Source organism: Mytilus californianus, unplaced genomic scaffold, assembly GCF_021869535.1.
Source record: "Mytilus californianus isolate M0D057914Y unplaced genomic scaffold, xbMytCali1.0.p SCAF_12, whole genome shotgun sequence".
Taxonomy (NCBI): domain Eukaryota; kingdom Metazoa; phylum Mollusca; class Bivalvia; order Mytilida; family Mytilidae; genus Mytilus; species Mytilus californianus.
In genome coordinates this window covers 18,843,238-18,856,699 of record NW_026262604.1, presented here as the reverse complement: position 1 = coordinate 18,856,699, position 13,462 = coordinate 18,843,238, and the positions used below count along the sequence as shown (strand labels likewise).

Here is a 13,462-nt window from a genome sequence, read left to right as displayed (position 1 = left end):
TTATAAAACCCATTGGCGTAAACACGAAATCTCCTTCAAATCAAACTAAATTCTCACTCATTGGCGTATACACGAAATCTCCTTCAAATCAAACTAAATTCTCACTCATTGGCGTATACACGAAATCTCCTTCAAATCAAACTAAATTCTCACTCATTGGCGTATACACGAAATCTCCTTCAAATCAAACTAAATTCTCACTCATTGGCGTATACACGAAATCTCCTTCAAATTAATCCAAACTCTCACTCATTGGCGTATACCCGAAATCTCCTTCAAATTATACCAAATTCTCAAACTCATTAATGTATAAATCAAAACATGAACTGGCACCAAAATATTTATCAAATCTTATTGTGCCTACAAATAGTAAACAATCGTACAATACTAGACTTTCATCATCAGATAATTTTATTGTCCCTAAATCAAAAACAGAATTATACAAAATAAGTTTTTCTTTTAGTGGTCCAAAAGTGTGGAATTCACTATCCAGTGAAATTAAAAAAATCAAAAGCTATATCTGCATTCAAATACTCTTACAAGTCATTATATTTTTAAAAGTGTGAAATTTATAAGTTGAGCCACAGTGTATACTATAGGTGTTTTTTTTTGTTTTTTTTTCTGTTATATTTGTGTATACATATGTATACATCTATTGTTTATATGTGTGTAATAGTAGATTAATTATGTTTTATTCATGTAGTTGATATTGTATGTAGAGAGCCTTATTGAAAATTGGTTTAATCCAAATGAGTTACTCTCTTTAAATAAAGATATTATTATTATTATTATTATTATTATTATTATTATTATTATTATACACGAAATCTCCTTCAATTATACCATATTCTCACATTCATTGGTGTATACACGGAATGCATCCTTCAAATTATACCAAATTCTCAAACTCATTGCCGTATTCCCGAAATCTCCTCCAAATTATACCAAATTCTCAAACTCATTGGCGTATAACCGAAATCTCCTCCAAATTATACCAAATTCTCAGTTAAATCTAATCATTACGATGACATAAGACAACCACTTTCGACGTTCCTGACTTGGCAAAGGCACATGGCTAAACCAGTATTTTTTATATTCCAACCCTCCTTTGTTTAATCTACCAGTTGACTGGCAGTTTATACAAACTATCAATTGCTATGTTCATCAGGCTATTCAGGGGCGGGTCCAGGATTTTTTGAAATGGGGCGAAATTAAAAAAAAAACAAATTTTTTGGGACGATTTTCTAATACAAAAAATCATACAAATCTCGATAAACATAAGATTCTATTTTTTGGCCGATCAGAAACAGGGTATGCCCTGTACGCATCCCTCCTCTGGACCTCCAACTGCCTTTTCCAATAAAATACATGCAAGCGGGCTACAGAACACTTCGGACATAACTGTATAAATAAATCATATAAAAGTATAAACATATAATGTAAATATGTTTCATATGGTATATTCTTACAAAAATAACACAAAAGTTAATTTCTTTTTTTTTTTTTGTTAAATTAAAATATCTTTTCTTTGTACTGTAGAATTTAATCCAGGACCAACTAAAATGTATTCGAGGAAGCAACAATTTGTAAAAACACAACGTAAAATATCAACGTTGACGTCATTTACTGGACCTTCACAAAAACGTAAAATAATCATGCGTAGATTTCTACATAATTCTGATATCACAATAAGTGCTTCCGGTTCCAAATTATAACAGTAAGACAGATTGAAGTTCCTAAGTTGTGAACATTTCAGCTTCCCTTCATCATCTGGTTCCCTCAGAGTAGCCGTATCTTTACCATGCTGCGCATGCTCGTTTCTAAGAACTTCCGTGGCGGTTTCCTTTGGTGGTGTCTCTGAACTTTGGGAAAAATTTGTAATTCCATCGCAAACCATACAGCTTATATTCTCCATTGCAAGGCAGCGTGTTAACAAGATTCTAACGCCGTCCAATGTAATTTCCGGACACTGGCTGAAATCTGCAGAAAACAAGACTGGACAGTTTTGTCCAATTACTTCCAAAGACGCGTCAGACAGGCTGCAACAGTCATTGAAACTGAGTGACGTCAACATTCGACATGACTGCGTCAAAGCCGTTAAAGTAGCAATATCGAAAGTCGACAAATATTGCACTGACACATTTTTCAGGGAGGTACATCCCGGAGCAATAGCACCTAGAGATAAATTAGAAGCAAAATGCCTACCGTTCGACATTGAGTTCCGAATGTTAAGTCTTTCTAACTTCTTGCAGGATTTTGTTACCATGACAATTCCTTTATCAGTAATTCTGCTACAGCATTTCAATGACAAATATCTTAAATTTGTAGCAGTTTCAGCTATTTCATTTAAGCTTTGGTCAGTAATATTTGAAAAATCTAAACACAGCTCGGTTATGTTTGTTTTAGGGAAGAGAATTGTGTGTATTGTGCTATCCTTTATGAAATTTCCAAATGCCGTCAGACGGGTCAGATTTGACAAATTTAATTCCAAGACCGGTGCTAAAAAATCGCTAGAAAACGAATGGAGCTCAATTCTTTTGGTTTTCCTGATTTCATTTGCCTTTTCCTTTAATAGTATGGCGACGGTTTCCATCTCTCTGTTACCACGACTACTTATGTCACGTGTGTTTCCTAGGTTCTGTTCGTGAATTAAGGTAACGTTTTTTAAATTAAGATCAAAAACTTGATTCAAAACAGAAAGAGACACTGAATAAAATTTCAAGCGAAGAGCATTAAGATTTGGACATTTCGCACGTAGGCCATTAAACAGTTCTTTTGAGCTGAGGAAGGAAGAGTTAGTTGTAGGTACCAGATCAATTCGTCGAATATTTCTCAAAGTGTCTTTACTTTTTAACAGTAAAGGAAGCAAGCGATCTGAAGATGATTTCACATACTGAACGTGAATTAAAATCGCGAGAAGATACTTTAACAATGATTTCTGTTTTCCGTGGTTTTCGATAACGAGGCGGTTAACATCTAAATATGTCCATAAATTCCCGGCTTGTGCTACGTGTCGCCAATACGTACACACATTGTGTATCGTCCATATTAGATCTTCTTTACTGAGATGTTGAAATATTGTTACAAGTAATTCCGGTGGAAGGTTGTTTATCTCCATTTCTGAAAGATAAAAAAACCGCATAGATAGAAAAAAGCAAAAAACAGACTATTTCCTACAATTATAACAAAGGTTATCATTGCTGTTCGTCAATATGTAGACAAAATGTACAATAATAGTCATAGTAGTAAAATAAGAAGTACCGGTAGTTCAAATAATGGCAACAAAGATACAAAGTAATTTATGAACAAGGCATTACTTTCTGTAAATTGTGTAATTTCAACAAAATTGTTTTGTAATACACATACACATAGTTCGTAAATTGATTGATTGCTTGGATAGTTGATATTTTGATGATTGTCGGTTTAACGCTCGTCAGTGCATGTTCTGTAAATGTAATATTTTGTATGATTAATAGTGGGTTTTGGTCACTGAGACAGCAACCGAAAAAATCACAAAAAAGAGTGCACACGCTGAAATGTCTAGCCTCCTTAACTTACCATTGATTTTATGTTGAAAGTCTTAGAGATAAAGGTTTTACTATAAGTATCACATAAACTTAACATTTTTAAAGATCCGAGACAATGATGTCAATGTCGGATAAGTCCTGTTAGACAGACATGCCCACTTTGCAATTATTCCATACACCATATATAGATGACCTGTTGCTTATGGTAATTGAAAAACAGACCAAAACACTTAAGCTTAACATTGACCAATGAACCATGAAAATGAGTTCAGGGTCAGATGATACCTGCCAGACAGACATGTACACCTTACAATATAATGATCCCATAAACCGAATATAGTTGACCTACTGCTTATAGTATCTGAGGATCAGACCTAATCACACAATTTTAACATTAACCACTGATCCATGAAATGAGGTAGAGGTCAGGTGAACCCTGTCTGACGGACATGTAGACGTTGCAAAGAATCTATGTACCAAATTAAGTTATCATATTACTCGCAATAAGTAAGAAATGCATATGACAAAAAAAACATAATTCTTTTTCAAGCAGTCGCTGAACCATGAAAAAGAGGTCAGGGACAATGAACACATGACAGACGTAAACTTAGTAACATAAGATATCTGCATGCAAGGTATGAAACATCCAAGTCTTATATCATCTGAAATATAAAGTTTACGCCGCCGCCGGATAGTAATAACAGTAATCACCTGTAGATATTCGATTTTCCTTTGTGCAATCTTTACCATTAACACTGTTGCAATATTTTATCTATTGTTTCTAAATTTTATTTTTAAAAATACCTACAGACCAACACTATTATTCTAAAGAAGGAATCCCTAAAATATGAAAATAAGAAGATGTGATATGATTGCCAATAATCGAGACAATTCTACATGAGAGACCAAAACATCTAAAGCACATATTTTTGTTTTGACTGAGTAAACACTAAATACACGAATTTAAGGAAAAGGATCGAGCCAAAATAAATATCTATAAACTGAGCTACATGTCTTCAAGACAAAGATAATTTGTCCCCATACCTCTTTAGGACTTAGCCTAAAATTGAGAATGGAAATGGGGAATGTGTCAAAGAGACAACAACCCGAACAATGGGCAGAAAACAGCACAAGGCCACCAATGATGGGTCTTCAACACAGCGAGAAAATCCAGCACCCGGAGGCGGGCTTCAGCTGGCCCATAAACAAAAATATGTACTTGTTCAGTGAAAATGGACGTCACACTAAACTCCGAAACATATAAAAGAAAGAAAATAAAAAAAAAACATAAGAGACTAACAAAGGCCAGAGGCTCCTGACTTGGGAGAGGCGCAAAAATGCGGCGGGTTTAAACATGTTTTGTGAGATCTCAACCCTCCCCCTATACCTCTAGCCAATGTAGAATAAACAAAAAAACAGCAATACGCACAGTAAAACTCAGTTTAAAAGAAGTCCGAGTCCGATGTCAGAATAGGTAACAGAAGAAACTAAGCAAAATGACAATGATACATAAATTAACAAAGGACTACTAGCAGTTACTGACATGCAAGCTCCAGACCTCAATTAAACTGATTGAAAGATTATGTCTTCATCATATGAAAAGCAAGCACAATCCCTCCCTTTAGGGGTTTAGTATCATACCATCATAAAATATATAAGAAGAATATATATATTATAATATTATAGTTTTAAAAATGCTCTTAATCATCCCAATATAAAAATAACTATCCACCAAAGTTCAAATAAAATGGATTATAGGCAACAGTACGGGCTTCAACAATGAGAAAAACACATACTGTATAGTCGGCTATAAAAGGCCTCGACAAGAAAAATATAAAATAATTCAATTGAAAAAACTAACGACCTAATTCATAACAATATAGTTTACGAAAAAGAAATATGACTAGCATGAATCAACTACAACTAATGAATTACAGGATCCTTACTTGGAACAGGCATACACAGAATGTGTCGGGGTTAAACGTTTGTGAGTGCTCAACCCTCTCCAAACATGGGACAGTGGTGTAACAGTACAATATAAGAACAAACTATAAAAATCAGCTGCAAAAGTCTTAATTCAATAAATCGGTACCAAGCACAAAAAACAGTTAACAAAAAAAACAATAAACCACCGATGCACTGTCAACGGATATTTGTTCCGCCTAACAGAAGTTCCCCTGGAAACTTTGTTATAAACAATTTCATAATATCTGCTCCTGTTGGAACAAATATTCTATAACCTTTATACCGTAAGGTACAAATACTGTAATATTTGTTCCAGTGGAAATAATATTACAGAATATTTCTTCCTCTTGGAACTTATAGTATGAAGGAACTTCTATTTCGTGACAACACGAGTACTCGCTGCATACTGACAGCTATATAAAAGCCAATAACAACTAATAAATAAATCCTATTCTCACAGACTAAAGTTTTCCAAAATTGAGATTGTGGTCTACCATCAACCAAAAATTCATTGAAAAACAAAACGAACAAAGCTTATAGACGGTCTAAGAAAACATTTAAATTTGTATTGTGTTGCTGGTTTAATAGTCATATGCAGGTGTTTCAATGCTCTCCTGGTAGCGCTTTGTTTTATAGATGAATAGTCATTCTTCATGTTCGTTGACCCCAATGGTAACTGGGGAATAGAAATATGGTCACTCTTAGTCTTCTTCCGCCCGGCAGCAAAACCCTTGCCAAAGTGGGGCGTCCGTTTGGTTGTGCGGGATGAATAAATTCGCAGCCACGTCCGGTAAGAATGGAGACGTTAAATCCGATGCCTCGCATACAGAGAGAGTGCCGCGCTCTCTGCACGTTAAGAACCCTTTCAATAATTGTTTGAGGGGTCCGTAAGTGGAGAGTTGCAAGGCTAAATTTCTGTCCCTATCCAATTTACCCTCATTTCCCTGTGGTAGTCCAAATTCCCAGCCCTTCATTCCAGTCGGCCTCTATTACAAGAATTACCTATTGTATATATTGTAAATTTGTTCTCGTCCTGAATATGCATGTAATATTTGCCACTGGACGTTAAGCAAACAACAATCAATCAATCATGTTTCTTGGGTAAAACTGGTTTCTTCAATTGTCCGTCTTCCAGTCATAAAAAGTCCATTTTCATATTACCGACTTTGATTTTGGATTCAATAATTTCTGTAAGAGTTATTTCTCCTAAGGTTGGACATCATAATTTTAATCTGGTACCCGGCTGACTACTACACATTAAGCGAAGCGTAAATACAACCGGATTCCAGTTGATCCTATTTTGTCCCATATCGTCGTTTGGCTTCCAAAATGTAGTAAATTACTAATTTTTCAAAAAAAATATCTCACAAACAGGCTTTTAAAATTTGGTCGAAATGCAGGCTTCCAAAATGTCGTATGTGAACTTGAATATTTTTGTAAAAGCAGTGAAATAAAAACTTTGACATTTCTGGATTATACAAAAACTAAATTTATTTTCACAGAAATAAGGAAATGTACAAGTATTTGATTCCCAAAGCAATTATACAACAATTTTCAAGTTTAAAACAACATTTTGGAAGCAAACTTTACAAACAATTGAGATTGGCAATTTTGTAACATGTCTAATTTCAAATGTTTTGATTGGTCTAACTGTAAGCTATTTTGGAATATCAGCCATTCAGAGATTTCCTTCCGCCAAGACGATTTGTGTCAAAAAGTAGTTTTAGCCAAAAAAAGTCATATGCGACATTTTGGAAGCCCAGCGACGATATACTGGAACTCCCATTTTATCTAGTTACTGTTAGTTACTGTCTTAAAACATGAAGTTATGAAAACTCTAAAAGTACGAATGCCTCTTGTTGCACTAAAAAGCCTGAAAAGACGGTAGTGAGCGTAATGTTTGAAGGTGATTTTATTCATATATGCTTCAAGTTTAAACCTTATAAACCATGTTTATGTTTTTTTAAACGACAAAATCATCGCAAAACCGTTTTTTTTCCCCGAAATTGCACTGATTTTAGGTTCGATTTTACTTCATCCAGCTGCTCTTACTTGACCGAGTACCAGAATGTTTTACCGCAGAATAGGCATCTGTCGAAAAATTATATACTCTGGAATCGAAAGACGGTAATATGAAAATACTCTATAGACTTGAATGTATACGATCTCACGCAAATGATTTGAAACACTTCACGCGGCTTTAACTGTACACGGATGTCGTTGGCATTGAAGGTCACTATTTCACTCTACTGATCTCTACTTGTATTTATGAAGTTAAATCCCCAAAATTAATTGTGATAAAATTATTCGTTTGCCTCACTTATTTCATTCATATATTTGTTTTACTCGTTTGTAAAAACGTTATCTAAAAATAGATCTGACGATAAAAGAAAATATTTTATGATATATACAGACTATACAACTATCTGGATAGCTCGGTAAGAGTCAAAACTTATTTTCTTTATGTATATTATGAGAATGAAAACTACAACTACAGGAATTCCTGACAAATTTGTATTTGTAAATTGCTGTTTGTATACACTTAAAAATACATGTACTCTCGTAAATTCTTACCTTTGCGTTGATTTGTTTATATTACGATTACTTCCCCTTATAAAAATACTACAGAGTTGGCAAGTCACACTACTTATTACACGCGAATAACGGCGCTTCAAATTGTTGATTGGTGGCCTTTTTTTTAAACAATTAGAAAATAAAGAAACTTAAAGAAACTTAAAGTTTTATAAGATAACAGAAAACTACTGTACACACTAATACATACGCAACATTTTTTTATATGTTGTTATTAGTTTGAATTCGGAAAGCTCATATTACTACTCCAGTTTCCGGTGCATGTATGGAGTGAAATTAAATAGTTTAATTTTTTTTTCAGAATTTTTTCTGAACTTATTGTTTTCTGTTTTATTTAAGGTGTGGGCTGAATTTATCTGGCATCTTATTTTACTTTGGACATCAAAACAGGAAAGTATTTAGGATATCGAATTTACTGGAAGTGCATGGTGCGGACAAGTTAAAAAAAAAAAAAAGTAGTTTTGACTTCAATGTTTCATATGAACCTTTTAATCTTCGTGGCTCGTGATACTTGTTTTCCATCTGATCACAGTAACACATTACAACGTACATGATATGTATATGGACATTTTTTTAAATATAAAGATCAGCTGTTCTGCATGTCAGTAGACTATAGCTACGGAGCAGTCAATAACACAACTACATGGAACCACAACAAAATTGAAATAACCTCAATTAATTAAAAGAAAATGGAAATATCTTAAAATGTCAATAGAAGACATATCATATATCGAGGTGGCCAAAAAATTGAGGGCAGAATCCATTTCACTTTACATCGAGAAACAAGCAGCATTACTAAGTATTAGAAAATCTTACTACGATTTTTTCCCCCTCTGAAATGAAAATAAAAAATCATGTGAATATACAATAAATATAAAATGTACATTGTCTGAATTTTTTTTTTTAATTTTTTTAATTTTTACGTACGAGCTTTAGAATTAACAGGAGGAAAAGCGGGATTCGCCGAGTTTGTATCCTTTTTCGTAGAGAGTACAAACACATTTCATATTTTCCGACAATATACATTATCTTAACTCCTTTACATTTCTAGAAATATGATTGGTTAAAAGCAACCGCGTGGAGACCGTGTATATTTTATATGGGGTTAGTTGGCGGGGCTTATTTCAATACATGGTTAGTAGTGGTGATACGTCCCTTTATGAAAAAACAGCACGGTGTTGAGGGAAAATCTGAAAAGTTTCAACAGACGAAGAAATTGTTGATGAACGATTGAAATAAATTCATAAAACACATTTAAAGCTAACAAGTTGTTATTGTTGGCATTTGCTTTTGTATAGACCAATGGAATTAGGTTCTTAATACTAAGTTAAACATAATTGAAGACTTGATCACTTTGATAGGTCACTAGTCTAAATACCACATGTTAAGATATTCGGTAAGATAAATTCGTTTTCGAATTAGGTCACTAGCACACTATGTAACTAATATTTTATTCTAAATTGTTCTTATCTTGACGCTTGCGTTTGTTCATCATGGAAGAATCATTACATGAGACTTTATTTTATCAATGTCAAATTAAAAAAATTATTTGTACCAGTACAAAAAAGAGTGGAATATTTGTATATGTTTATGCAAGATAGTCGCCTGGTTCCAGGATAAATAGATTTAACTGATAAAATGACAAATTATATCAACCCATTATCATACATTCAGTTGAATAAGGTTTATTCCTTTTTGAACATTCAATAGAACTGATGACAGGTGCATTTAAAATTATATTTAATGTTTTATTTCATGCTATATATAGTGTGATGACTATAAAGATATGATGATGTGAATTTTGATTGATTGATTGTTGTTTGTTTAACGTCATATGGCGTTTATACTAAGGAAGTGAAAAATTGAACAATTAGAATGTAAAAATGGGAGGGATTGGATTGTCAAAAACTAGCAGAGCCTCATCATGTTCCGATAGTTGTTATTTCATGTTCACCGCATTTTCTTGACATGATCGATATTGTTTGATTGGACTTTGTATTTTCCTTAACGTCCAGTGACAAATTTTACATTCATATTCCGGACTGTGACAAATTAACAAAAAAATAAAAGGGAAGGTGTTGCTACCCGAAAATGCGAATATGCTGGTAGAGACTAAATAGTTTTGCCTTGCAACATGCCACATTTGGATCCCTCAGAGATAAGTTGCAAGGGTTCTAAGCGTACAGAGAGCGTGTCGTATTCAAGGCACCGGATTTCAAGTCTCCGTTCAGAATAGACTTGGCTTTGTATACATGTACATGTATATACATCCCGCACAGCCAAAAGGAAATCCTTTTTAGCATAGTATTCTTAACTGCCGATTTGGAAAAGTCCACAGTTTAGCATGGTTCTATACCCCAGTATTTGGGTCATAAACGAATACTAGTACAACATCTCCACTTTACCAAGCTTTATATTCGAGGACACCTTATTGTGCACCTGTAGGATTCGTGTGATTGACTTGGTTGCCGTTTAACGATAATTCAGCAGCAATTAATAATTACATCCATTTCAGGAAAATCTGTTAACGAGAAATGAATATATTCTTCTTTGTATAAAATACAAACATCCAGTCGGAATTTAAACGTGCTAGCTCTTAAAGAAGCGGTCTGCAGACACATGTCACCTTCACACACACATAATTCTGACTCCGAGCCACATGCAGTGATATCACTCCTAAATGGTGCGTACTTCATGCAGGAGCAGCATATATCAATTTACAAATCAAGGTTCAAATCAACCGTCGATTGAATCCATGACCCAACTTACAGGGGACGATAACACCCACCACACCATCCAGACAGAAAACAAATTGCATATTGGTTAAACTAGTAAACATTTAAATTGAATGATTAAACCCAAAATCTGTTGTAGCCATGGTGCATTTTCAAAGTCACTTGAGTGTTTAAGTTAGGCGATGTAAGTGTTAACTAACTGTTTTTAACTGATAACTTTTAAATAGCTAATTATTATTTAAATTGTGGTTAAATAATGAAAGGAGGTCAGTTAAGTTATATCTAGCTATTCGTGTGTATTGACATGTTTCTTTTTCTAGAATAAGACTAGTCGGACGACGTACAATAAAACCATCGACCCAATACATTTGATTTTTATACTTTTTACAACTAGTTCGGATGTGAAAAGTCATACCGTTTCATTATATGTAGATAGAAACGATCAGCAAAGTTACCAAAACAATGAAAGATCACATCATCTATACTAAGTATGTTGATTTTACTGCAGGCCCTGATGTTAACGAATATGCTTGCTACTTTTTCCAACACAAACAAAATGAAGTGCGTGAAATTTTGTTGAAATTCTGACTTGGCAAAATCTCATAACTATTCTCTTAAATGTCGAAAATATATAGTATGCTATAATTATTATAAACAACAATGTTAGGTAAATTGTTTTAATGTCGTACATGCATATAATTAACTTTGATTTTAACAACAGTTACTGCAAAAACCGAATACTAAACATTAGGAAAGTATAATGATGGTAAATTGAGGTAAAATATTTAAAGACATAAATTTTAATATTTCATATAAAACTAAGTTAATCTTACATGTAATTGTAGAAAATAAATAATTCTTGTATAAAGCTTTTTGTATAAAAAGATATAATTAGAAAGTCTATAATGTTATGTAACTTTTTGATATATAAGTATTTGATGTGAAATTCTTCCTATTTGACACTTAGCGATATAAATAAGGTTTGACAGCTTAAACTCTTAGAAGTATTTCCTTTAGCAAATATATTAATTCTTTTCTATTGTTCACATAGAATTCTATCTAACCAAAATAATCGGATTTCCCTAATGGTCATAAAAACAAGGTATTTAGTAATTAAAAATAGTAACCCCAAATTATGTAAAAATGTGAATAAGGTAAAAGAGATCTAACCAATAGAAACTGTTCTTATAAAAATAAGTATTCTAAAAGTCATTTTGATTGGTGAATAAAACAAGTCCAACCAGCACGTGTTCTTAGGGTTTAAAATAGGAAACCCTAAGGAATCAAACATTACTCTTATGGTTGGACTCGAAATAAACATATATAGACATCTTTGTTTTATTCACCAGGTTCGTAAACTTATAAATTTGTTTAATGAAAAATATAACGTAACCTTATTAATCTTTTAATGTAACTATTTTATAACAGAAATCTTTCTTTATTAACGTTACCATAAATATCATAATAAACTATTTTAATTAATTAATGAAGTATTTTGATAATTGTTAATTCAAGTTCATTTTAAGAATCAAACTCTTTTATTTCATATTAATGTATTTTGATTAAATTACTCTTATGGTTGGACTCGAAATAAACATATATAGACATCTTTGTTTTATTCACCAGGAGGCCTCGAAAGAACGCGAACGACAGTCCCCCAAATTGTCGTAGTTAAAATAGTGAACACAGATATGTAAACAGCAGAGTGACGACACTTTTACCTTCAGCGGGAGAGGGGAGGCAACTGCCTTAGTCTGTCCTGCCCCCTCTTTCCCGCATAACAGAAATGGTGGAGGCAAGTGGAAAGATCCACGGTACCTGTAAAGCGAGTAGTTTCCCGAAGACTAGTGTTCTTGAAATTCGAAAAGAAAAAGAATTGCGTGATACATATTCTAAAGGAGAAAGAAGAACAAAGAAAAGAGAACGGAGAAAGGAGAACACAGAACGGATAAAGAAAGGAGTATGGAGAAAGGAGAACAGAGAAAGGAGTACGGAGAAAGGAGAATGGAGAAAGGAGAATGGAGAAAGGAATACGCAAAACGGAGAACGGAGAAATGTGGCCCATGACGGAACTAAATTTTGGACGTAGTTTTATTTTAAACAGTGGACTTTTAAATTAACTATATTGTTTCACAATTTGTGTATATATTGTATATATGTTCTATGGTTAAAAAAAAAAATGTTTCTTAGATAGCAAGTAAGTTAAAGTTAATGTTAAAAATAAATCGAATAGCAAATAAGTTTAAGTTAAAGTTAAAATAGAGAAAATAGCAAATAAGTTTAAGTTAAAGCTAAAACCGATTAAATAACGAATAGTTCAAAAGAAAAAAAGATAAGATAGAAAGTATAAGTTAAAGTAAGTAAAAAAAAAAAATCAATGTAAGAATTAAGGTTAAATTAAATATGGAGTCATTGATAAAGCTAAACTTGAAAAAAAAAATGTCTAAATTGAGATAAACGATTATATATGAATTATTATATTTAAGTACCTAAATATCTTTATTAAAAATGCTGATAAAAAGATAACATTTAATTTGGAAGACTATAAATGGCAAATAAGATACTAAAATGATGCTGATTGATGTAAAAAAAAATAATAAAGAAATATGAGATGATTAGTAAAATATTTATAGTTTTCTGAAT

General features: G+C 32.9%; 1 protein-coding gene across 1 annotated transcript; it reads right to left on the bottom strand.

Moving 5' to 3' along the window:
* Positions 1-1,419: 1,419 nt before the first annotated feature.
* Positions 1,420-8,108, bottom strand: LOC127721494 (F-box/LRR-repeat protein 7-like). The gene is made up of 2 exons (XM_052228254.1): positions 8,067-8,108; positions 1,420-3,120 (listed from the first exon to the last, which is right to left on the bottom strand). The coding sequence occupies exon 2, from the start codon at positions 3,116-3,118 to the stop codon at positions 1,508-1,510; it is 1,611 nt and encodes a 536-aa protein (XP_052084214.1). The 5' UTR covers positions 3,119-3,120; positions 8,067-8,108; the 3' UTR covers positions 1,420-1,507.
* Positions 8,109-13,462: the final 5,354 nt, after the last annotated feature.

Bases quoted from the DNA above. Each gene is read 5' to 3' on its own strand.
- LOC127721494 (XM_052228254.1), bottom strand. From the start codon at position 3,118: ATGGAGATAAACAACCTTCCACCGGAATTACTTGTAACAATATTTCAA.